This window comes from Oncorhynchus clarkii, chromosome 6, assembly GCF_045791955.1.
Source record: "Oncorhynchus clarkii lewisi isolate Uvic-CL-2024 chromosome 6, UVic_Ocla_1.0, whole genome shotgun sequence".
NCBI classification, from domain to species: domain Eukaryota; kingdom Metazoa; phylum Chordata; class Actinopteri; order Salmoniformes; family Salmonidae; genus Oncorhynchus; species Oncorhynchus clarkii.
The window spans coordinates 85,348,488-85,374,432 of record NC_092152.1 but is presented as its reverse complement, the minus strand read 5'-3'; the positions used below and the strand labels follow the sequence as shown (position 1 = coordinate 85,374,432).

At 51.1% G+C, this 25,945-nt stretch overlaps 1 protein-coding gene across 1 annotated transcript in view; it reads left to right on the top strand.

Annotated features, from left to right (window-relative positions):
• Positions 1 to 25,945, top strand: part of LOC139411747 (rhophilin-2-like) — a 78,271-nt gene that overhangs the window by 31,558 nt on the left and 20,768 nt on the right. The window contains exons 3-7 of the mRNA XM_071158444.1: positions 10,702 to 10,830; positions 16,305 to 16,380; positions 22,090 to 22,167; positions 22,295 to 22,419; positions 23,612 to 23,778. Coding sequence (XP_071014545.1) covers positions 10,702 to 10,830; positions 16,305 to 16,380; positions 22,090 to 22,167; positions 22,295 to 22,419; positions 23,612 to 23,778 — 575 coding nt within the window. The remainder of the gene's footprint in view (positions 1 to 10,701; positions 10,831 to 16,304; positions 16,381 to 22,089; positions 22,168 to 22,294; positions 22,420 to 23,611; positions 23,779 to 25,945) is intronic.

Sequence of the window (25,945 nt, the reverse complement as noted above, 5' to 3'; positions counted from 1 at the left end):
GGGGACCCACCGTGAACTGGGGACCCACCGTGAACTGGGGACCCACCGTGAACTGGGGACCCACCGTGAACTGGGGACCCACCGTGAACTGGGGACCCACCGTGAACTGGGGACCCACCGTGAACTGGGGACCCACCGTGAACTGGTGTTTAATAAACCTGGGGACCCACTGTGAACTGGGGACCCACCGTGAACTGGCGTTTTATGAACTGGGGACCCACCGTGAACTGGGGACCCACCGTGAACTGGTGTTTAATAAACCTGGGGACCCACCGTGAACTGGGGACCCACCGTGAACTGGGGACCCACCACGAACTGGGGACCCACCGCGAACTGGGGACCCACCGTGAACTGGGGACCCACCGTGAACTGGGGACCCACTGTGAACTGGGGACCCACCGTGAACTGGCGTTTTATGAACTGGGGACCCACCGTGAACTGGGGACCCACCGTGAACTGGTGTTTAATAAACCTGGGGACCCACTGTGAACTGGTGTTTAATAAACCTGGGGACCCACTGTGAACTGGGGACCCACTGTGAACTGGCGTTTTATGAACTGGGGACCCACCGTGAACTGGCGTTTTAATAAACCTAGAGACCCATCTTGACGGTCTTTTTCTCCGGTTCTTGTCTGACTCAGATTCTGGGCCTGGAGCCCCCTGTCATCTTCATTAGTGGTCCGTATGCCTCAGGAAATACGATTTGTAAACTCCAAGGTTGCCAATAAAGTTATGTATTTGATTTGTGTTGAGGTGAGGCTGTTATTCTGTGTTTTCCCAGAATGCCTCTGTGTGTGTACGGTCCAGGTTAGTAAACACAGATAATGATGCCTAGATAATCAGTTGCCCCGGTGACCTGGCCTACTGTTTAGTGTGTTGTCCGTTGCCATGGTGCAAGGCGGACAAAGGCTCCGTGCCACAGTGTGACAAATCTCTTTGACGTCAACAGCAGCTTTGTTACCCTCCCTCTCTCCCCCCCCTCCTACTCTCCTCTCCTCTCCTCACTGTGTCCTCTCCTCACTGTGTCCCCTCCTCACTGTGTCCCCTCCTCACGGTGTCCCCTCCTCACTGTGTCCCCTCCTCACTGTGTCCCCTCCTCACTGTGTCCCCTCCTCACTGTGTCCCCTCCTCACTGTGTCCCCTCCTCACTGTGTCCCCTCCTCACTGTGTCCCCTCCTCACTGTGTCCCTTCCTCACTGTGTCCCTTCCTCACTGTGTCCCTTCCTCACTGTGTCCCTTCCTCACTGTGTCCCTTCCTCACTGTGTCCCTTCCTCACTGTGTCCCTTCCTCACTGTGTCCTCCTCTCCTCACTGTGTCCTCCTCTCCTCACTGTGTCCTCCTCTCCTCACTGTGTCCCTTCCTCACTGTGTCCCTTCCTCACTGTGTCCTCCTCTCCTCACTGTGTCCTCCCTTCCTCACTGTGTCCTCCTCTCCTCACTGTGTCCTCCTCTCCTCACTGTGTCCTCCTCTGCTCACTGTGTCGTCCTCCTCTGCTCACTGTGTCGTCCTCCTCTGCTCACTGTGTCGTCCTCCTCTGCTCACTGTGTCGTCCTCTGCTCACTGTGTCGTCCTCCTCTGCTCACTGTGTCGTCCTCCTCTGCTCACTGTGTCGTCCTCCTCTGCTCACTGTGTCCTCCTCCTCTGCTCACTGTGTCCTCCTCCTCTCTCCTCCTCTCCCCTCCTCACGGTGTCTCCTCCTCTCCCCTTGTGGTTTGGCTGAGGCCTGTGGCAGCTAGGAGGAGCTGATATGAACAGGCTGTTATATGATTCCAGTAGAGGTCATGATGTCTGCAGCTGGTGTATGGAGCGTTGGGAGTATGGGCTAGGAGAGGCTTGGCCACAGGAATGCTCTCATACAGCACCATATATCAAATTCAACCTAATTCAAAATACGTTCTGGAGTACATGGAGTACACTGTCCAGTATATGGATCAGCCTGACAGTCTATAGGCTAGTCCTTACTGAGGTACCTGGATCAGCCTGACAGTCTGCTGAACAGTCTATAGGCTAGTCCTTACTGAGGTACCTTGGATCAGCCTGACAGTCTATAGGCTAGTCCTTACTGAGGTACCTTGGATCAGCCTGACAGTCTATAGGCTAGTCCTTACTGAGGTACCTGGATCAGCCTGACAGTCTATAGGCTAGTCCTTACTGAGGTACCTGGTTCAGCCTGACAGTCTTCTGAATAGTCTAGACTATAGGCTAGTCCTTACTGAGGTACCGTGGATCAGCCTTACAGTCTATAGGCTAGTCCTTACTGAGGTACCTTGGATCAGCCTTACAGTCTTCTGAACAGTCTATAGGCTAGTCCTTACTGAGGTACCTGGATCAGCCTGACAGTCAGTCTATAGGCTAGTCCTTACTGAGGTACCTTGGATCAGCCTGACAGTCTGCTGAACAGTCTATAGGCTAGTCCTTACTGAGGTACCTTGGATCAGCCTGACAGTCTGCTGAACAGTCTATAGGCTAGTCCTTACTGAGGTACCTTGGATCAGCCTGACAGTCTGCTGAACAGTCTATAGGCTAGTCCTTACTGAGGTACCTTGGATCAGCCTGACAGTCTATAGGCTAGTCCTTACTGAGGTACCTGGATCAGCCTGACAGTCAGTCTATAGGCTAGTCCTTACTGAGGTACCTGGATCAGCCTGACAGTCTATAGGCTAGTCCTTACTGAGGTACCTGGATCAGCCTGACAGTCTTCTGAATAGTCTATAGGCTAGTCCTTACTGAGGTACCTTGGATTAGCCTGACAGTCTATAGGCTAGTCCTTACTGAGGTACCTGGATCAGCCTTACAGTCTATAGGCTAGTCCTTACTGAGGTACCTGGATCAGCCTGACAGTCTTCTGAATAGTCTATAGGCTAGTCCTTACTGAGGTACCTTGGATTAGCCTGACAGTCTATAGGCTTGTCCTTACTGAGGTACCTGGATCAGCCTGACAGTCTATAGGCTAGTCCTTACTGAGGTACCTTGGATCAGCCTGACAGTCTATAGGCTAGTCCTTACTGAGGTACCTGGATCAGCCTGACAGTCTATAGGCTAGTCCTTACTGAGGTACCTTGGATCAGCCTGACAGTCTATAGGCTAGTCCTTACTGAGGTACCTGGATCAGCCTGACAGTCTATAGGCTAGTCCTTACTGAGGTACCTTGGATCAGCCTGACAGTCTTCTGAACAGTCTATAGGCTAGTCCTTACTGAGGTACCTGGATCAGCCTGACAGTCTGCTGAACAGTCTATAGGCTAGTCCTTACTGAGGTACCTGGATCAGCCTGACAGTCTATAGGCTAGTCCTTACTGAGGTACCTTGGATCAGCCTGACAGTCTGCTGAACAGTCTATAGGCTAGTCCTTACTGAGGTACCTGGATCAGCCTGACAGTCTATAGGCTAGTCCTTACTGAGGTACCTTGGATCAGCCTGACAGTCTTCTGAACAGTCTATAGGCTAGTCCTTACTGAGGTACCTTGGATCAGCCTGACAGTCTTCTGAATGCTCTAGTCTCCCTCCCCTCCCAGTGAAAGATGTTAGATTATTTAGTATTTTTTGCTATATTTAAATGCTCTAACGCCACCAGGAGAACGGGTGTGACCTACTGTAGGTTGGGACATAGAAGGCTAGGTGTGCTCTGTAAGTGGGTGGTCAACCTGTCGCTCACCCCTTCCTCCTGTCTTGGTAGGTATCTAGCGGTGGGGGGATTGGTAGGTATCTAGTGGTGGGGGGGCATTGGTAGGTATCTAGTGGTGGGGGGGCATTGGTAGGTATCTAGTGGTGGGGGGGCATTGGTAGGTATCTAGTGGTGGGGGGGCATTGGTAGGTATCTAGCGGTGGGGGATTGGTAGGTATCTAGCGGTGGGGGATTGGTAGGTATCTAGTGGTGGGGGGGCATTGGTAGGTATCTAGTGGTGGGGGGGCATTGGTAGGTATCTAGCGGTGGGGGATTGGTAGGTATCTAGTGGTGGGGGATTGGTAGGTATCTAGCGGTGGGGGATTGGTAGGTATCTAGTGGTGGGGGATTGGTAGGTATCTAGTGGTGGGGGGATTGGTAGGTATCTAGTGGTGGGGGGATTGGCAGGTAATGGGGGGTTTGGCAGGTTTCTAGTGGTGGGGGGGATTGGTAGGCATCTAGTGGTGGGGGGATTGGCAGGTAATGGGGGGTTTGGCAGGTTTCTAGTGGTGGGAAGATTGGCAGGCATCTAGTGGTGGGGGGATTGGCAGGTAATGGGGGGTTTGGCAGGTTTCTAGTGGTGGGGAGATTGGCAGGCATCTAGTGGTGGGGGGATTGGCAGGTAATGGGGGGTTTGGCAGGTTTCTAGTGGTGGGGAGATTGGCAGGCATCTAGTGGTGGGGGGATTGGCAGGTAATGGGGGGTTTGGCAGGTTTCTAGTGGTGGGGAGATTGGCAGGTATCTAGCGGTGGGGGATTGGTAGGTATCTAGTGGTGGGGGGATTGGCAGGTAATGGGGGGTTTGGCAGGTTTCTAGTGGTGGGGGGGATTGGTAGGCATCTAGTGGTGGGGGGATTGGCAGGTAATGGGGGGTTTGGCAGGTTTCTAGTGGTGGGGAGATTGGCAGGCATCTAGTGGTGGGGGGATTGGCAGGTAATGGGGGGTTAGGCAGGTTTCTAGTGGTGGGGAGATTGGCAGGCATCTAGTGGTGGGGGGATTGGCAGGTAATGGGGGGTTTGGCAGGTTTCTAGTGGTGGGGAGATTGGCAGGTATCTAGCGGTGGGGGATTGGTAGGTATCTAGTGGTGGGGGGATTGGCAGGTAATGGGGGGTTAGGTGGTTTATTTAGGTGGTCCTCTGGAGATCAGGTGGTAGAGCATGGTGCTTGTAATACCAGGATAGTGGGTTTGATTCCAGGGACCACACATATGTAAAAGAAACAAAATGGATGCACTCATTACTGTAATTTACGTTGGATAAAAGTGTCTGCTAAATGGCGTAAATGATTCTATTATATTTATTTTGTAGGGGACTTTGAACTTTCAAAGCATTAAGCAGGTCTGAAGAGATTATGTTCCACCTGTCTTTTCTACCTGGCTGGAATGCAAACAGCATTCCTGACTCCTGGGGAGTGGCAGGGGGAGAGAGGCAGGTGGACTACAAAGGTGACCTGTATTTACTCCTCTGTCCTCCCCAAAACCCTCACCTGGCCTCTCCGTCTCTCTCTGTCCTCCCCTATACCCTCACCTGGCCTCTCCCTCTCTCTCTGTCCTCCCCTATACCCTTACCTGGCCTCTCCCTCTCTCTCTGTCCTCCCCTATACCCTTACCTGGCCTCTCCCTCTCTCTCTGTCCTCCCCTATACCCTCACCTGGCCTCTCCCTCTCTCTCTGTCCTCCCCTATACCCTTACCTGGCCTCTCCCTCACTCTCTGTCCTCCCCTATACCCTCACCTGGCCTCTCTCTGTCTCTGTCCTCCCCTAAACCCTCACCTGGCCTCTCTCTGTCCTCCCCTATTCCATCACCTGGCCTCTCTCTGTCCTCCCCTATTCCCTCACCTGGCCTCTCCCTCTCTCTCTGTCCTCCCCTATTCCCTCACCTGGCCTCTCCCTCTCACTCTGTCCTCCCCTAAACCCTCACCTGGCCTCTCTCTGTCCTCCCCTATACCCTCACCTGGCCTCTCTCTGTCCTCCCCAATACCCTCACCTGGCCTCTCTCTGTCCTCCCCTATACCCTCGCTCTGTCCTCCCCTATACCCTCACCTGCCTGCTCACTATCTCTCTCTGTCCTCCCCTATACCCTCACCTGGCCTCTCCCTCTCTCTCTGTCCTCCCCTATACCCTCACCTGGCCTCTCCCTCTCTCTCTGTCCTCCCCTATACCCTCACCTGGCCTCTCCCTCTCACTCTGTCCTCCCCTAAACCCTCACCTGGCCTCTCTCTGTCTCTCTGTCCTCCCCTATACCCTCACCTGGCCTCTCCCTCTCTCTCTCTGTCCTCCCCTATACCCTCACCTGGCCTCTCTCTGTCCTCCCCTATACCCTTACCTGGCCTCTCTCTGTCCTCCCCTACACCCTCACTCTCTCTCCCTGTCCTCCCCTATACCCTCACCTGGCCTCTCCCTCTCTCTCTGTCCTCCCCTATACCCTCACCTGGCCTCTTTCTGTCCTCCCCTAAACCCTCACCTGGCCTCTCTCTGTCCTCCCCTATACCCTCACATGGCCTCTCTCTGTCCTCCCCTATACCCTCACCTGGTCTCTCTCTCTCTCTCTGTCTCTGTCTCTCTGTCCTCCCCTATACCCTCACATGGCCTCTCTCTCTGTCCTCCCCTATACCCTCACATGGCCTCTCTCTCTGTCCTCCCCTATACCCTCACCTGGCCTCTCTCTCTGTCCTCCCCTATACCCTCACCTGGCCTCTCTCTCTGTCCTCCGCTATACCCTCACCTGGCCTCTCTCTCTGTCCTCCCCTATACCCTCACCTGGCCTCTCTCTCTGTCCTCCCCTATACCCTCACCTGGCCTCTCTCTGTCTCTCTCTCTTTCTTTCTTCCCCCGTCTGTTGTCAGGTTTCAGTAGTTCTACGTTCCTCCTCTCTCCTAGCAGCAGGTAAAGAAGTGTACCGACCAGACCGACTGGTTTGTCCAGGTTTATTTATGTGGAGTCACTCCCTGATAATAATCCACTGGTCTCTACTGTCTCTCTCCTGTCTCTCTACCGTGTTTACCGTCTCCACTGTCTGTCTACTGCTCTTACCGTCTCTCTACTGCTCTTACCGTCTCTCTACTGCTCTTACCGTTTCTCTACTGCTCTTACCGTCTCTCTACTGCTCTTACCATCTCTCTACTGCTCTTACCGTCTCTCTACTGCTCTTACCGTTTCTCTACTGCTCTTACCGTTTCTCTACTGCTCTTACCGTTTCTCTACTGCTCTTACCGTCTCTCTACTGCTCTTACCGTCTCTCTACTGCTCTTACCGTCTCTCTACTGCTCTTACCGTCTCTCTACCGTGTTTACCGTCTCCACTGTGTCTCTACTGTTCTTACTGTCTCTACTGCTCTTACTGTCTCTCTACTGTTTCTCTACTGCTCTTACCGTCTCTCTACTGCTCTTACCGTCTCTCTACTGCTCTTACCGTCTCTCTACTGCTCTTACCGTCTCTCTACTGCTCTTACCGTCTCTCTACTGCTCTTACCGTCTCTCTACTGCTCTTACCGTCTCTCTACTGCTCTTACCGTCTCTCTACTGCTCTTACCGTCTCTCTACTGCTCTTACCGTCTCTCTACTGTCTGTCTTTCTGTTCTTACTGTCTCTCTACTGTTCTTACTGTCTCTCTACTGCTCTTACAGTCTCTCTACTGTTTCTCTACTGCTCTTACTGTCTCTACTGCTCTTACTGTCTCTACTGTTCTTACTGTATCTCTACTGTCTCTACTGTTCTTACTGTATCTCTACTGTCTCTACTGTTCTTACTGTATCTCTACTGTCTCTACTGTTCTTACTGTCTCTCTACTGTCTCTCTACTGCTCTTACTGTCTCTCTACTGCTCTTACTGTCTCTACTGCTCTTACTGTCTCTACTGTTCTTACTGTATCTCTACTGTCTCTACTGTTCTTACTGTATCTCTACTGTCTCTACTGTTCTTACTGTATCTCTACTGTCTCTACTGTTCTTACTGTCTCTCTACTGTCTCTCTACTGCTCTTACCGTCTCTCTACTGTCTGTCTTTCTGTTCTTACTGTCTCTCTACTGTTCTTACTGTCTCTCTACTGCTCTTACAGTCTCTCTACTGTTTCTCTACTGCTCTTACTGTCTCTACTGCTCTTACTGTCTCTACTGTTCTTACTGTATCTCTACTGTCTCTACTGTTCTTACTGTATCTCTACTGTCTCTACTGTTCTTACTGTATCTCTACTGTCTCTACTGCTCTTACTGTCTCTCTACTGTCTCTCTACTGCTCTTACTGTCTCTCTACTGTCTGTCTTTCTGTTCTTACTGTCTCTCTACTGTTCTTACTGTCTGTCTACTGTTCTTACTGTCTTTCTGTTCTTACTGTCTCTCTACTGTTCTTACTGTATCTCTACTGTCTCTACTGTTCTTACTGTCTCTCTACTGTTCTTACTGTCTCTCTACTGTTCTTACTGTCTTTCTGTTCTTACTGTCTCTCTACTGTTCTTACTGTCTCTCTACTGTCTCTACTGTTCTTACTGTCTCTCTACTGTTCTTACTGTCTCTATACTGTTCTTACTGTCTCTCTACTGTCTCTCTACTGCTCTTACTGTCTCTCTACTGTTCTTACTGTCTCTCTCTCTACTGTCTCTCTACTGTTCTTACTGTCTCTCCTGTCTCTACTGTTTCCCTACTGTGTGAACTGAGTTTCCGGAGTCGGGGTCTGTCATTATGGATGCGTCCTCAATGGCTCCCTATTCCATATATAGTGCACTACTATTGGCCTGAGCCCTATGGGCCCTGGTGTAAAGTAGTGCACTATATAGTGAATAGGGTACCATTTGAACCACACTGTATCTAGTCTGACCTCAGGGGTCCTTCACTTCCTCTCTGTTAGAGGTCCTTCTCAAAAACCCTGGAAATACATGGAATTTATGCCAAAATATAAAAGGTGCAGATTCAGGAGAATGGCTGTAGCTCCACCACACCACTCATTAGGGTCTAAGTGTTTCCATGTATTGGTGTGTGCCTGTATATGAACTGTGGTGATGAGATGAATCCTGTCCCCTGAGCCATCTAGGCCAATATCAGAGCCAGGTCAGGAAACCTCATCTAGCCGTGTCCCAAATGGAACACTGGCCCTGGTCAAAAGTAGTGCACTATAGAGAGAATAGAGTGCCATCTGACATTTGGGACTCAGACTATGTCTCAACTGAGCAGTTCCCATGGACCTCGCCTTGTCTCCAGTCAGTCCTCTGTCTCCAGTCAGTCCTCTGTCTCCAGTCAGTCCTCTGTCTCCAGTCAGTCCTCTGTCTCCAGTCAGTCCTCTGTCTGCAGTCAGTCCTCTGTCTCCAGTCAGTCAGTCAGTCCTCTGTCTCCAGTCAGTCCTCTGTCTCCAGTCAGTCCTCTGCCTCCAGTCAGTCCTCTGTCTCCAGTCAGTCAGTCAGTCCTCTGTCTCCAGTCAGTCAGTCAGTCCTCTGTCTCCAGTCAGTCAGTCAGTCCTCTGTCTCCAGTCAGTCAGTCAGTAAGTCAGTCAGTCCTCTGTCTCCAGTCAGTCAGTCAGTCCTCTGTCTCATTCCTGTGTCAGGCCCCACTAGCCCATTACTCTCTGGTCCCAGAGGGCATCAGTCTTCCTGTCCCACCCATTCTGGGTGTATCTTAGTGCCCCACTGCCTGGGTAGGGATCCATCTCTGGGCCTCATCTGTATTGTTGGCCCACAACACAGAGCTTCAGAGAGACCACGAGGCCCCCGTGTGCTCTGTGACCCACGAGGCCCCCGTGTGCTCTGTGACCCACGAGGCCCCCGTCTGCTCTGTGACCCACGAGGCCCCCGTGTGCTCTGTGACCCACGAGGCCCCCGTGTGCTCTGTGACCCACGAGGCCCCTGTGTGCTCTGTGACCCACGGGGGCCCCCGTGTGCTCTGTGACCCACGGGGGCCCCCGTGTGCTCTGTGACCCACGGGGGCCCCCGTGTGCTCTGTGACCCACGGAGGCCCCCGTGTGCTCTGTGACCCACGGGGGCCCCCGTGTGCTCTGTGACCCACGGAGGCCCCCTTGTGCTCTGTGACCCACGGGGCCCACGTGTGCTCTGTGACCCACGGGGGCCCCCGTGTGCTCTGTGACCCACGGGGGCCCCCTTGTGCTCTGTGACCCACGGGGGCCCACGTGTGCTCTGTGACCTAAAGATCTGACAGCCATAATTGTAGGTCTGTCCTTCCCTCCTTCCGTACGTAAACCAAGATATATGTAAAAAGTCAAGGTGGGGGCAGTCTTCACAGCTTCTTGTAAGAGTCCACCGGGAGATAAGTGGCAGGGGTGGTACAGCCCCCCCCCCCCCCCCCCCCGGGAGATAGTGGCAGGGGTGGTACAGCCCCCCCCCCCGGGAAATAGTGGCAGGGGTGGTACAGCCCCCCCCCCCCCCCCCCCCCGGGAGATAGTGGCAGGGGTGGTACAGCCCCCCCCCCCCCCGGGAAATAGTGGCAGGGGTGGTACAGCCCCCCCCGGGAAATAGTGGCAGGGATGGTACAGCCCCCCCCGGGAAATAGTGGCAGGGGTGGTACAGCCCCCCCCCGGGAAATAGTGGCAGGGGTGGTACAGCCCCCCCCCGGGAAATAGTGGCAGGGGTGGTACAGCCCCCCCCGGGAAATAGTGGCAGGGGTGGTACAGTCCCCCCGGGAAATAGTGGCAGGGGTGGTACAGCCCCCCCCGGGAAATAGTGGCAGGTGTGGTACAGCCCCCCCCCCCCCCGGGAAATAGTGGCAGGGGTGGTACAGCCCCCCCCCCTGGGAGATAGTGGCAGGTGTGGTACAGCCCCCCCCCCCTGGGAGATAGTGGCAGGTGTGGTACAGCCCCCCCCCCCTGGGAGATAGTGGCAGGTGTGGTACAGCGCCCCCCCCCCCCCCCCCCCCCCGGGGAGATAGTGGCAGGGGTGTAAACAACCTATAATAATTTACCTCAGTCTGACAGCTCAGTCCTGTCTGTCAAAGTTTGTATTTATTTTAAATGCTTGAAAAATACATTCTCGTATTCTCCCACAACCCTTTTCTTCAGTTCTGTGAACGCTAACATGCCTTTCCTTTTCTCTTCCCGTCTCCAGGGCGACCTCCAACAACAAAGTGTGTGATATGGTCGTTCTGGAGCTGAGCTATATCAACTCTAACCTGCAGCTGCTCATGGAACAACTGGAGGGGCTCAACAGCTCCGTGGAGGTCTACCAGAACATCCAGTGAGTAAACGGGGTCTCTTTAAAACGGTGTCTCTTTAAAACGGTGTTCCTTTAAACAGATCCCCTTTAAACAGATCCCCTTTAAACAGATCCCCTTTAAACAGATCCCCTTTAAACAGATCCCCTTTAAACAGATCCCCTTTAAACAGATCCCCTTTAAACAGCACCCCTTTAAACAGATCCCCTTTAAACAGATCCCCTTTAAACAGATCCCCTTTAAACAGATCCCCTTTAAACAGATCCCCTTTAAACAGATCCCCTTTAAACAGATCCCCTTTAAACAGATCCCCTTTAAACGGATCCCCTTTAAACAGATCCCCTTTAAACAGATCCCCTTTAAACAGCACCCCTTTAAACAGATCCCCTTTAAACAGCACCCCTTTAAACAGATCCCCTTTAAACAGATCCCCTTTAAACAGCGCCCCTTTAAACAGATCCCCTTTAAACAGATCCCCTTTAAACAGATCCCCTTTAAACAGATCCCCTTTAAACAGATCCCCTTTAAACAGATCCCCTTTAAACAGATCCCCTTTAAACAGATCCCCTTTAAACAGATCCCCTTTAAACAGATCCCCTTTAAACAGATCCCCTTTAAACGGCGGCCCTTTAAACGACGCCCCTTTAAACAGATCCCCTTTAAACAGATCCCCTTTAAACAGATCCCCTTTAAACAGATCCCCTTTAAACAGATCCCCTTTAAACAGATCCCCTTTAAACGGCGCCCCTTTAAACAGATCCCCTTTAAACAGATCCCCTTTAAACAGATCCCCTTTAAACAGATCCCCTTTAAACAGATCCCCTTTAAACAGATCCTCTTTATAACGACGCCCCTTTAAACAGATCCCCTTTAAACGGCGCCCCTTTAAACAGATCCCCTTTAAACAGATCCTCTTTATAACGACGCCCCTTTAAACAGATCCCCTTTAAACAGATCCCCTTTAAACAGATCCTCTTTATAACGACGCCCCTTTAAACAGATCCCCTTTAAACGGCGCCCCTTTAAACAGATCCCCTTTAAACAGATCCTCTTTATAACGGCGCCCCTTTAAACAGATCCCCTTTAAACAGATCCTCTTTATAACGACGCCCCTTTAAACAGATCCCCTTTAAACAGCGCCCCTTTAAACAGATCCCCTTTAAACAGCTCCCCTTTAAACAGATCCCCTTTAAACAGATCCCCTTTAAACAGATCCCCTTTAAACAGATCCCCTTTAAACAGATCCCCTTTAAACAGATCCCCTTTAAACAGATCCCCTTTAAACAGATCCCCTTTAAACAGATCCCCTTTAAACAGATCCCCTTTAAACAGATCCCCTTTAAACAGATCCCCTTTAAACAGATCCCCTTTAAACAGATCCCCTTTAAACAGATCCCCTTTATAACGACGCCCCTTTAAACAGATCCCCTTTATAACGACGCCCCTTTAAACAGATCCCCTTTGTGTGTGGAGGAGCTTGGAGACATGGGAGAACTTGAGAGGGTTGAGCACAAGGCGGGCTGCAGGGTTCTGGATTAGTTGCAGGGGTTTGATGGCACATAAATAAAACACTGTGAACCTAAACACACTACAGTCAACTGGGCCTTTAAATAAAACACTGTGAACCTAAACACACTACAGTCAACTGGGCCTTTAAATAAAACACTGTGAACCTAAACACACTACAGTCAACTGGGCCTTTAAATAAAACACCAGCAACCTAAACACACTACAGTCAACTGGGCCTTTAAATAAAACACCAGCAACCTAAACACACTACAGTCAACTGGGCCTTTAAATAAAACACCAGCAACCTAAACACACTACAGTCAACTGGGCCTTTAAATAAAACACCAGCAACCTAAACACACTACAGTCAACTGGGCCTTTAAATAAAACACCAGCAACCTAAACACTACAGTCAACTGGGCCTTTAAATAAAACACCAGCAACCTAAACACACTACAGTCAACTGGGCCTTTAAATAAAACACTGTGAACCTAAACACACTACAGCCAACTGGGCCTTTAAATAAAACACCAGCAACCTAAACACACTACAGTCAACTGGGCCTTTAAATAAAACACTGTGAACCTAAACACACTACAGTCAACTGGGCCTTTAAATAAAACACTGTGAACCTAAACACACTACAGTCAACTGGGCCTTAAATAAAACACTGTGAACCTAAACACACTACAGTCAACTGGGCCTTAAATAAAACACTGTGAACCTAAACACACTACAGTCAACTGGGCCTTTAAATAAAACACTGTGAACACAAAATGAGCACATTGCTGTGGAATGCGGAGGGCTTTGATTAGTCTGACGGGCACCACAGCCGCTCCGAGGCTTCACATCAAAACAAAGAGCTGGTGAGAGAGAGAGAGAACAACAGAGCGAGGAAAAGAAACCGGCCTGTCTGGTTGAGAACAGAAAACCAAAGATTATGGATGAGGAACCAGTGAGCTCCCAAGATTTACACCCACTCATATGTCTGATGAGGAAGTTAGCGTCTTCGGTCAGCAGCTCACAGTTGTGAGACGTTTTCGTGTGTCTCACCATCTAAATGGGTACAGCTGGCCTACACCGTCTAGATGGCTACAGCTGGCCTACACAGTCTAGATGGCTACAGCTGGCCTACACCGTCTAGATGGCTACAGCTGGCCTACACCGTCTAGATGGCTACAGCTGGCCTACACCGTCTAGATGGCTACAGCTGGCCTACACCGTCTAGATGGCTACAGCTGGCCTACACCGTCTAGATGGCTACAGCTGGCCTACACCGTCTAGATGGCTACAGCTGGCCTACACCGTCTAGATGGGTACTTAGTTGGTGCTTAGTTGGTACCAACTTAGTTGGTGCTTCCTGCTTTAGTTTTTGCTTGTAAGCAGGAATCAGGAGGACAGAATTGTGGTCATATTTGTCAAATGGAGGGTGAGGGTGAGCTTTGTACGTGTCTCTCTCTGTGTGGATGAAAGGTGGTCTAGAGTTGGGGGTTTTTCCCCTCTGGTTGCACATTTAACATGCTGGTAGAAATTGGGTCAAATGGATTTCAGTTTCCCTGCATTGAAGTCCCCGGCCACTAGGGGCGCAGCCTCTGGATGAGCGTTTTCCTGCTTGCTTATTGCCTTATTCAGCTCATTGAGTGCGGTTTATTCCCAGCACTGGTTTGTGGTAGTAAATGGACAGCTATGAAAAAAATATATATACTGTATAAATACCTCTAAGTAAATAGTGTAGTCTACAGCTTATCATGAGATACTCTACCTCAGGTGAGCAAAACCTCGAGACTTCCTTTAATATTAGATTTCGTGCACCAGCTGTTCTTTACAAATAGACACAGATCGCCACCCCTTGTCTTAGCCGATGCGACGAAAACCCCGCCAGCTTGATGTTATCCCCGTTGTCGTTCAGGCACGACTCGGTGAAACATAAAATATTACCGTGTTTAATGTCCCGTTGGTAGGATATTCGTGATCGTATCTAAATGTGTCATCCAATGATTGTACATTGGCTAATAGAACCGATGGTAGAGGCAGATTACCCACGCATATACAAAATAAAAATGCTGCCCCCTGGTTTGCTTAATATAAGGAATGTTGAAATCCTTTTCACTTTTGATACTTTTAAACCCAAAATACCTTTTTAGACTTTTTTCACTCAAGTAGTATTTTACTGGGTGACTTTTACTCAAGTAGTATTTTACTGGGTGACTTTCACTTTTACTCAAGTAGTATTTGACTGGGTGACTTTCACTTTTACTCAAGTATGACAGTTGGGTTCTTTATTCCACCGCTGGAAAACACCCTACACCTCCATCTGTATGCAGACACACTCCTCATTAAGACACCATGTTCTCCATGACAACCAGAAACAAACAGAACATCACTCCTCATTAAGACACCATGTTCTCCATGACAACCAGAAACAAACAGAACATCACTCCTCATTAAGACACTGTGTTCTCCATGACAACCAGAAACAAACAGAACATCAGTCCTCATTAAGACACCATGTTCTCCATGACAACCAGAAACAAACAGAACATCACTCCTCATTAAGACACCATGTTCTCCATGACAACCAGAAACAAACAGAACATCACTCCTCATTAAGACACCATGTTCTCCATGACAACCAGAAACAAACAGAACATCACTCCTCATTAAGACACCATGTTCTCCATGACAACCAGAAACAAACAGAACATCCTGATTTGGTCAGAGTGCCCTCTCTGAGGCCCAATCAGAGCCCCTGGAGACCGGCCCAAGCACGTTCTCTTTTTTTCAATTCTGGTAAGAAGGTCTGACGGCCAAATGGCACCCTATTCCTCTAATGTGCACTACTTTTGATTAGACCCAGAGGGAATAGGGTGCCAGACCCAGAGGGAATAGGGTGCCAGACCCAGAGGGAATAGGGTGCCAGACCCAGAGGGAATAGGGTGCCAGACCCAGAGGGAATAGGGTGCCAGACCCAGAGGGAATAGGGTGCCAGACCCAGAGGGAATAGGGTGCCAGACCCAAAGGGAATAGGGTTCCAGACATATCCCTGGTTAATTACCAGTGAGTAAGGTGGACCCAGGTACCTCTGGGTGTTTACTCTGGGTTGTAGTGTATTGTGGGTCAGTGTTGGCGTGAGTAAGGTGGACCCAGGTACCTCTGGGTGTTTACTCTGGGTTGTAGTGTATTGTGGGGCAGTGTTGGCGTGAGTAAGGTGGACCCAGGTACCTCTGGGTGTTTACTCTGGGTTGTAGTGTATTGTGGGGCAGTGTTGGCGTGAGTAAGGTGGACCCAGGTACCTGGGTGTTTACTCTGGGTTGTAGTGTATTGTGGGGCAGTGTTGGCGTGAGTAAGGTGGACCCAGGTACCCCTGGGTGTTTACTCTGGGTTGTAGTGTATTGTGGGGCAGTGTTGGCGTGAGTAAGGTGGACCCTGGTACCTCTGGGTGTTTACTCTGGGTTGTAATGTATTGTGGGGCAGTGTTGGCGTGAGTAAGGTGGACCCTGGTACATCTGGGTGTTTACTCTGGGTTGTAGTGTATTGTGGGTCAGTGTTGGTGTGTCTGTAGGCAAAGAGAGACTGTTGTCAAAGGGTGTTCCCTCTGGCCTGCAATCTGAAGAGCAAATGTAAACTTTCTCCCACTTTAAAATGGTCATTTAGTTATGTATTGATGTCAGTGGCAGACTAAGTGAAAATGTGACTTCAATGGAAGTTTGGATTCAACTTAATTTGTGATATCAACTCTGAGCCTCACCGCTAACATCACACAGTCAACCTGTCTGTTACATCACCTCAACAATATGTCTGTTAATGTGTGTAAAACTCTGAGCCTCACTGTTCACCACTAACATCACACAGCCAACCTGTCTGTTACATCACCTCAACAATATGTCTGTTAATGTGTGTAAAACTCTGAGCCTCACTGTTCACCGCTAACATCACTGTATAACAGGTAAATATCACATGTCAACGATATCTTCTTTCCTGTTTCCAGAGAGACCTCCAGCATCCCTCTCATCCCGCTGGGTCTGAAGGAGACTAAAGAGATGGACTTCTCTGTGTCATTCAAGGTAGTACAGACCTCCGTTTCACTACTTCTTCACTACCTGTACATTTCAGATCATCTTATCCAGACCTACATGCATTCAGGTTCTCTTATCCAGACCGACACAGTCAGGTTCTCTTATCCAGACCGACATGCATTCAGTCAGATCATCTTATCCAGACCTACATGCATTCAGGTTCTCTTATCCAGGCCGATCTACAGTCAGGTTCTCTTATCCAGACCGACGTACAGTCAGGTTCTCTTATCCAGACCAACACAGTCATGTTCTCTTATCCAGACCAACACAGTCAGGTTCTCTTATCCAGACCGACGTACAGTCAGGTTCTCTTATCCAGACCGACGTAAAGTCAGGTTCTCTTATCCAGACCGACATGCGTTCAGTCAGGTTCTCTAATCCAGACCGACCTACAGTCAGGTTCTCTTATCCAGACCGACATGCGTTCAGTCAGGTTCTCTTATCCAGACCGACATGCGTTCAGTCAGGTTCTCTTATCCAGACCGATGTAAAGTCAGGTTCTCTTATCCAGACCGACGTAAAGTCAGGTTCTCTTATCCAGACCGATCTACAGTCAGGTTCTCTTATCCAGACCGACATGCGTTCAGTCAGGTTCTCTAATCCAGACCGACCTACAGTCAGGTTCTCTTATCCAGACCGACATGCGTTCAGTCAGGTTCTCTTATCCAGACCGACATGCGTTCAGTCAGGTTCTCTTATCCAGACCGATGTAAAGTCAGGTTCTCTTATCCAGACCGACGTAAAGTCAGGTTCTCTTATCCAGACCGATCTACAGTCAGGTTCTCTTATCCAGACCGACATGCGTTCAGTCAGGTTCTCTTATCCAGACCGACGTAAAGTCAGGTTCTCTTATCCAGACCAACACAGTCAGGTTCTCTTATCCAGACCGACATGCGTTCAGTCAGGTTCTCTTATCCAGACTGACCTACAGTCAGGTTCTCTTATCCAGACCGACATGCGTTCAGTCAGGTTCTCTTATCCAGACCGACCTACAGTCAGGTTCTCTTATCCAGACCGACCTACAGTCAGGTTCTCTTATCCAGACCGACATGCGTTCAGTCAGGTTCTCTTATCCAGACCGATGTAAAGTCAGGTTCTCTTATCCAGACTGACCTACAGTCAGGTTCTCTTATCCAGACCGACATGCGTTCAGTCAGGTTCTCTTATCCAGACCGACATGCATTCAGTCAGGTTCTCTTATCCAGACCGATGTAAAGTCAGGTTCTCTTATCCAGACCGACGTAAAGTCAGGTTCTCTTATCCAGACCGACATGCGTTCAGTCAGGTTCTCTTATCCAGACCGACGTAAAGTCAGGTTCTCTTATCCAGACCGACCTACAGTCAGGTTCTCTTATCCAGACCGACCTACAGTCAGGTTCTCTTATCCAGACCGACCTACAGTCAGGTTCTCTTATCCAGACCGACCTACAGTCAGGTTCTCTTATCCAGACCGACCTACAGGCAGGGCATTCAGCGAAGGTTCAGCAGCTGTTTCACAATTCCTTTGACAGCGATCTCTATTCTCCATTTGTTCAGTAGTATGTAGTGGATATATAAGCAATATGTTGTGTCCCAAATTGCAACCTACTCCCTATTTTATGCACTACTGTTGGCCCCTGGTCAAAAGTAGTGCACTACGGGGGAATACAGTGCCATCGGGATCTAAACCATTTGTTCAGCATTTCATCAGGTTCAGTAGATTCAAGTTTAACCCCGTGATGTTTTGACCCTCGGCAAACAGCTTTATTATTGTCAACTAGGTCACATCTCTGTCAACCAGGAAATGACAACCGCACACTTAGCCTACCGGTGGTGGGGAATACCATGATGTCACCTTTATACCGCTGTGAGGTGCAGATAAGGACTTGGCAGTATCTAGATGATTGACTTAGGCTACGTCCCAAATGGGACCCTATTCCCCAGATTGACCAGAGCCCTTGTGGGTCCTCCCTTGTGGGTCCTCCCTTGTGGGCTCTCCCTTGTGGGCTCTCCCTTGTGGGCTCTCCCTTGTGGGCCTCCCTTGTGGGCTCTCCCTTGTGGGCTCTCCCTTGTGGGCCTCCCTTGTGGGCTCTCCCTTGTGGGCCCTCCCTTGTGGGCTTTCCCTTGTGGGCTCTCCCTTGTGGGCTCTCCCTTGTGGGCTCTCCCTTGTGGGCTCTCCCTTGTGGGCTCTCCCTTGTGGGCCTTGGTCAAACATAGTGCACTAGGGAATAGGGTGCCATTTGAGACGTGGCCTTCCTGTATCTGTCTGTTAAGTCCTACTTCTAGCCTGTAATCAACTAGCTTTAATGACCAGGTGTCAGTGACATACTGTCTGGTTGCTAGTCAGGAGACACAACGCTGATCGTCACGGGGCTAGAGAGACACTGATGCTGGGTTCGACTCAGGTTTGGTTGGGTCTGGTGAGGGCTCAGGTGTGGTTGGGTCTGGGGAGGGGTCAGGTGTGGTTGGGTCTGGGGAGGGGTCAGGTGTGGTTGGGTCTGGGGAGGGGTCAGGTGTGGTTGGGTCTGGGGAGGGGTCAGGTGTGGTTGGGTCTGGGGAGGGGTCAGGTGTGGTTGGGTCTGGGGAGGGGACAGGTGTGGTTGGGTCTGGGGAGGGGACAGGTGTGGTTGGGTCTGGGGAGGGGACAGGTTTGGTTGGGTCTGGGGAGGGCTCAGGTTTGGTTGGGTCTGGGGAGGGCTCAGGTTTGGTTGGGTCTGGGGAGGGCTCAGGTTTGGTTGGGTCTGGGGAGGGCTCAGGTTTGGTTGGGTCTGGGGAGGGGATGGGACATGTTTGGTTGGGTCTGGGGAGGGGAGGGGACATGTTTGGTTGGGTCTGGGGAGGGGAGGGGACATGTTTGGTTGGGTCTGGGGAGGGGAGGGGGCAGGTTATGGTTGGGTCTGGGGTGGGCTCAGGGACAGGTTTGGTTGGGTCTGGGGAGGGCTCAGGGACAGGTTTGGTTGGGTCTGGGGAGGGCTCAGGTGTATTTGGGTCTGAGGAGGAGTCAGGTGTGGTTGGGTCTGGGGAGGAGTCAGGTGTGGTTGGGTCTGGGGAGGGGTCAGGTGTGGTTGGGTCTGGGGAGGGGTCAGGTGTGGTTGGGTCTGGGGAGGAGTCAGGTGTGGTTGGGTCTGGGGAGGGCTCAGGTTTGGTTGGGTCTGGGGAGGGCTCAGGTTTGGTTGGGTCTGGGGAGGGCTCAGGTTTGGTTGGGTCTGGGGAGGGGAGGGGGCAGGTTATGGTTGGGTCTGGGGAGGGGAGGGGGCAGGTTATGGTTGGGTCTGGGGTGGAGAGGGGACAGGTTTGGTTGGGTCTGGGGAGGGGTCAGGTGTGGTTGGGTCTGGGGAGGGCTCAGGGACAGGTTTGGTTGGGTCTGGGGAGGGCTCAGGGACAGGTTTGGTTGGGTCTGGGGAGGGGTCAGGGACAGGTTTGGTTGGGTCTGGGGAGGGCTCAGGGACAGGTTTGGTTGGGTCTGGGGAGGGCTCAGGGACAGGTTTGGTTGGGTCTGGGGAGGGGTCAGGGACAGGTTTGGTTGGGTCTGGGGAGGGCTCAGGGACAGGTTTGGTTGGGTCTGGGGAGGGGTCAGGGACAGGTTTGGTTGGGTCTGGGGAGGGCTCAGGGACAGGTTTGGTTGGGTCTGGGGAGGGCTCAGGGACAGGTTTGGTTGGGTCTGGGGAGGGCTCAGGGACAGGTTTGGTTGGGTCTGGGGACGGGTCAGGTGTGGTTGGGTCTGGGGAGGAGTCAGGTGTGGTTGGGTCTGGGGAGGAGTCAGGTGTGGTTGGGTCTGGGGAGGGGTCAGGTGTGGTTGGGTCTGGGGAGGGGACAGGTTGGTTGAGTCTGGGGAGGGGACAGGTTGGTTGGTTCTGGGGAGGGGACAGGTTGGTTAGTTCTGGGGAGAGGTCAGGTTTGGTTGAGTCTGGGGAGAGGTCAGGTTTGGTTGGTTCTGGGGAGAGGTCAGGTTTGGTTGGTTCTGGGGAGGGGAGGGGACAGGTTTGGTTGGGTCTGGGGAGGGGAGGGGATAGGTTTGGTTGGGTCTGGGGAGGGGAGGGGATAGGTTTGGTTGGGTCTGGGGAGGGGTCAGGTTTGGTTGGGTCTGGGGAGGGGTCAGGTTGGTTCTTGGGAGAGGTCAGGTACACACATGTTAAAGCACCCTGGACTGGTGTTTTGATGGGCTGTTGGCTCTATAACACAGTGGATGGTGTTTTGATGGGTCGGTGGCTCTATAGGACAGTGGATGGTGTTTTGATGGGTCGGTGGCTCTATAACACAGTGGATGGTGTTTTGATGGGTCGGTGGCTCTATAACACAGTGGATGGTGTTTTGATGGGTCGGTGGCTCTATAGGACAGTGGATGGTGTTTTGATGGGTCGGTTGCTCTATAACACAGTGGATGGTGTTTTGATGGGTCGGTGGCTCTATAGGACAGTGGATGGTGTTTTGATGGGTCGGTTGCTCTATAACACAGTGGATGGTGTTTTGATGGGTCGGTGGCTCTATAACACAGTGGATGGTGTTTTGATGGGTCGGTGGCTCTATAGGACAGTGGATGGTGTTTTGATGGGTCGGTGACTCTATAGGACAGTGGATGGTGTTTTGATGGGTCGGTGGCTCTATAGGACAGTGGATGGTGTTTTGATGGGTCGGTGGCTCTATAGGACAGTGGATGGTGTTTTGATGGGTCGGTGGCTCTATAACACAGTGGATGGTGTTTTGATGGGTCGGTTGCTCTATAGGACAGTGGATGGTGTTTTGATGGGTCGGTGGCTCTATAGGACAGTGGATGGTGTTTTGATGGGTGGGTTGTTCTGTTCTGGTGTGTTGACGATGGTCTCTCTGTTCTGGTGTGTTGACGATGGTCTCCTCTCTGTTCTAGTGTGTTGATGATGGTCACTTCTCTGTTCTGGTGTGTTGACGATGGTCACTTCTCTGTTCTGGTGTGTTGACGATGGTCACCTCTCTGTTCTGGTGTGTTGACGATGGTCACCTCTCTGTTCTGGTGTGTTGACGATGGTCTCTCTTTTCTGGTGTGTTGACGATGGTCTCTCTGTTCTGGTGTGTTGACGATGGTCTCTCTGTTCTGGTGTGTTGACGATGGTCTCTCTGTTCTGGTGTGTTGAGGATGGTCTCTCTGTTCTGGTGTGTTGAGGATGGTCTCTCTGTTCTGGTGTGTTGAGGATGGTCTCTCTGTTCTGGTGTGTTGACGATGGTCTCCTCTCTGTTCTGGTGTGTTGACAATGGTCTCCTCTCTGTTCTGGTGTGTTGACGATGGTCTCCTCTCTGTTCTGGTGTGTTGACGATGGTGTCCTCTCTGTACTGGTGTGTTGACGATGGTCTCCTCTCTGTACTGGTGTGTTGACGATGGTCTCCTCTCTGTACTGGTGTGTTGACGATGGTCTCCTCTCTGTACTGGTGTGTTGACGATGGTCTCTCTGTTCTGGTGTGTTGACGATGGTCTCCTCTCTGTACTGGTGTGTTGACGATGGCTTCCTCTCTGTACTGGTGTGTTGACGATGGTCTCCTCTCTGTACTGGTGTGTTGACGATGGTCTCCTCTCTGTACTGGTGTGTTGACGATGGTCTCCTCTCTGTACTGGTGTGTTGACGATGGTCTCTCTGTTCTGGTGTGTTGACGATGGTCTCCTCTCTGTACTGGTGTGTTGACGATGGTCTCCTCTCTGTTCTGGTGTGTTGACGATGGTCTCCTCTCTGTTCTGGTGTGTTTTTCCAGGACTTCATCCTGGAGCACTACAGTGAAGATGGCTCCAGCTTCGAGGAGGAGATCGCTGACCTGATGGACCTGAGACAGGTACTTTCACCATCGGTCTCATTGAAATCTACATTGTCAGAGTGAAACTGGGTTCTCTATGGAATCACCCACCACACAGAGAACGGTCTTGTTGTATTTTGACGCTCTTTCCTCACCATACCCACAGGCCTGTCGTACCCCCAGTCGCAATGACGCCGGCATCGAGACCCTGGCTAAGTACTTCAGCCACATACCTCTACTGGAGAGCCGCTTCTTCTCCGCTACCCGCCAGATGGGCATCTTCTTTACTTGGTATGTTCCACCTCACTGTCTCCAATGCCCCGTCAATCATGGTCTGACCCAGCCCAGGGGTCCAGGTATCTATAGTATCTTCACCTCACTGTCTCCAATGCCCCGTCAATCATGGTCTGACCCAGCCCAGGGGTCCAGGTATCTACCTCTCTCCAGGGGAAAACATGTCAGTCTCTCCAGGGGTCATCATGGTGTTATGGTTCCACTAGTGACCTCTCTGTCGGTCTCTCCAGGGGTCATCACGGTGTTATGGTTCCACTAGTGACCTCTCTGTCGGTCTCTCCAGGGGTCATCACGGTGTTATGGTTCCACTAGTGACCTCTCTGTCGGTCTCTCCAGGGGTCATCACGGTGTTATGGTTCCACTATAGTGACCTCTCTGTCGGTCTCTCCAGGGGTCATCACAGTGTTATGGTTCCACTAGTGACCTCTCTGTCGGTCTCTCCAGGGGTCATCACGGTGTTATGGTTCCACTAGTGACCTCTCTGTCGGTCTCTCCAGGGGTCATCATGGTGTTATGGTTCCACTAGTGACCTCTCTGTCTGTCTCTCCAGGGGTCATCATGGTGTTATGGTTCCACTAGTGACCTCTCTGTCGGTCTCTCCAGGGGTCATCACGGTGTTATGGTTCCACTAGTGACCTCTCTGTCGGTCTCTCCAGGGGTCATCACGGTGTTATGGTTCCACTAGTGACCTCTCTGTCGGTCTCTCCAGGGGTCATCACGGTGTTATGGTTCCACTAGTGACCTCTCTGTCGGTCTCTCCAGGGGTCATCACGGTGTTATGGTTCCACTAGTGACCTCTCTGTCGGTCTCTCCAGGGGTCATCACGGTGTTATGGTTCCACTAGTGACCTCTCTGTCGGTCTCTCCAGGGGTCATCACGGTGTTATGGTTCCACTAGTGACCTCTCTGTCGGTCTCTCCAGGGGTCATCACGGTGTTATGGTTCCACTAGTGACCTCTCTGTCAGTCTCTCCAGGGGTCATCACGGTGTTATGGTTCCACTAGTGACCTCTCTGTCAGTCTCTCCAGGGGTCATCACGGTGTTATGGTTCCACTAGTGACCTCTCTGTCGGTCTCTCCAGGGGTCATCATGGTGTTATGGTTCCAATAGTGACCTCTCTGTCGGTCTCTCCAGGGGTCAACACAGTGTTATGGTTCCACTAGTGACCTTTCTGTCTGTCTCTCTCCCAGGTATGACTCGTTCACAGGTGTTCCAGTGTGCCAGCAGAACGTGTCTCTGGAGAAGGCCAGTATTCTGTTCAACATCGGCGCCCTCTACACCCAGATCGGCACGCGCTGCAACCGCCAGACGGGCTCCGGCCTCCAGGATGCCATCACAGCCTTCCAGAAAGCTGCAGGTGAGGAGACACTAGAACCAGTTGGCTGTGTCTCACATGACACCTTATTCCCTCTATGTAGGGAATAGGGCCCTGGTTATAGGGAATAGGGCCCTGGTTATAGGGAATAGGGCCCTGGTTATAGGGAATAGGGTCCTGGTTATAGGGAATAGGGTCCTGGTTATAGGGAATAGGGTCCTGGTTATAGGGAATAGGGTCCTGGTTATAGGGAATAGGGTCCTGGTTATAGGGAATAGGGTCCTGGTTATAGGGAATAGGGTCCTGGTTATAGGGAATAGGGTCCTGGTTATAGGGAATAGGGTCCTGGTTATAGGGAGTAGGGCCCTGGTTAAGAGTAGTGCACTATGTAGGAAATAGGGTCCTGGTTAAGAGTAGTGCACTATGTAGGGAATAGGGTCCTGGTTATAGGGAATAGGGCCCTGGTTATAGGGAGTAGGGCCCTGGTTAAGAGTAGTGCACTATGTAGGAAATAGGGTCCTGGTTAAGAGTAGTGCACTATGTAGGGAATTGGGTCCTGGTTATAGGGAATAGGGTCCTGGTTATAGGGAATAGGGTCCTGGTTATAGGGAATAGGGCCCTGGTTAAGAGTAGTGCACTATGTAGGAAATAGGGTCCTGGTTAAGAGTAGTGCACTATGTAGGGAATAGGGTCCTGGTTATAGGGAATAGGGTCCTGGTTATAGGGAATAGGGTCCTGGTTATAGGGAATAGGGCCCTGGTTATAAGGAATAGGGCCCTGGTTATAGGGAATAGGGCCCTGGTTATAGGGAATAGGGCCCTGGTTATAGGGAATAGGGCCCTGGTTATAGGGAATAGGGCCCTGGTTATAGGGAATAGGGCCCTGGTTATAGGGAATAGGGCCCTGGTTATAGGGAATAGGGCCCTGGTTATAGGGAATAGGGCCCTGGTTATAGGGAATGGGGCCCTGGTTATAGGGAATAGGGCCCTGGTTAAGAGTAGTGCACTATGTAGGGAATAGGGTCCTGGTTAAGAGTAGTGCACTATGTGGGAATAGGGCCCTGGTTATAGGGAATAGGGCCCTGGTTATAGGGAATAGGGCCCTGGTTATAGGGAATAGGGTCCTGGTTATAGGGAATAGGGCCCTGGTTATAGGGAATAGGGTCCTGGTTATAGGGAATAGGGCCCTGGTTATAGGGAATAGGGCCCTGGTTATAGGGAATAGGGCCCTGGTTATAGGGAATAGGGCCCTGGTTATAGGGAATAGGGCCCTGGTTATAGGGAATAGGGCCCTGGTTAAGGGTAATGCACTATGTAGGAAATAGGGTCCTGGTTAAGAGTAGTGCACTATGTAGGGAATTGGGTCCTGGTTATAGGGAATAGGGTCCTGGTTATAGGGAATAGGGTCCTGGTTATAGGGATTAGGGCCCTGGTTAAGAGTAGTGCACTATGTAGAAAATAGGGTCCTGGTTAAGAGTAGTGCACTATGTAGGGAATATGGCCCTGGTTATAGGGAATATGGCCCTGGTTATAGGGAATAGGGCCCTGGTTATAGAGAATAGGGCCCTGTTTATAGGGAATAGGGCCCTGGTTAAGAGTAGTGCACTATGTAGGAAATAGGGTCCTGGTTAAGAGTAGTGCACTATGTAGGGAATAGGGTCCTGGTTATAGGGAGTAGGGCCCTGGTTAAGAGTAGTGCACTATGTAGGAAATAGGGTCCTGGTTAAGAGTAGTGCACTATGTAGGGAATAGGGTCCTGGTTATAGGGAATAGGGTCCTGGTTATAGGGAATAGGGTCCTGGTTATAGGGAATAGGGCCCTGGTTATAGGGAATAGGGCCCTGGTTATAGGGAATAGGGCCCTGGTTATAGGGAATAGGGCCCTGGTTATAGGGAATAGGGCCCTGGTTATAGGGAATAGGGCCCTGGTTATAGGGAATAGGGCCCTGGTTATAGGGAATAGGGCCCTGGTTAAGAGTAGTGCACTATGTAGGGAATAGGGCCCTGGTTATAGGGAATAGGGCCCTGGTTACGAGTAGTGCACTAAGTAGGGAATAGGGCCCTGGTTAAGAGCAGTGCACTATGTAGGGAATAGGGTCCTGGTTATAAGTAGTGTACTATATAGGGAATAGGGCCCTGGTTAAGAGTAGTGCACTATGTAGGGAATAAGGCCCTGTTTAAGAGTAGTGCACTATGTAGGGAATAAGGCCC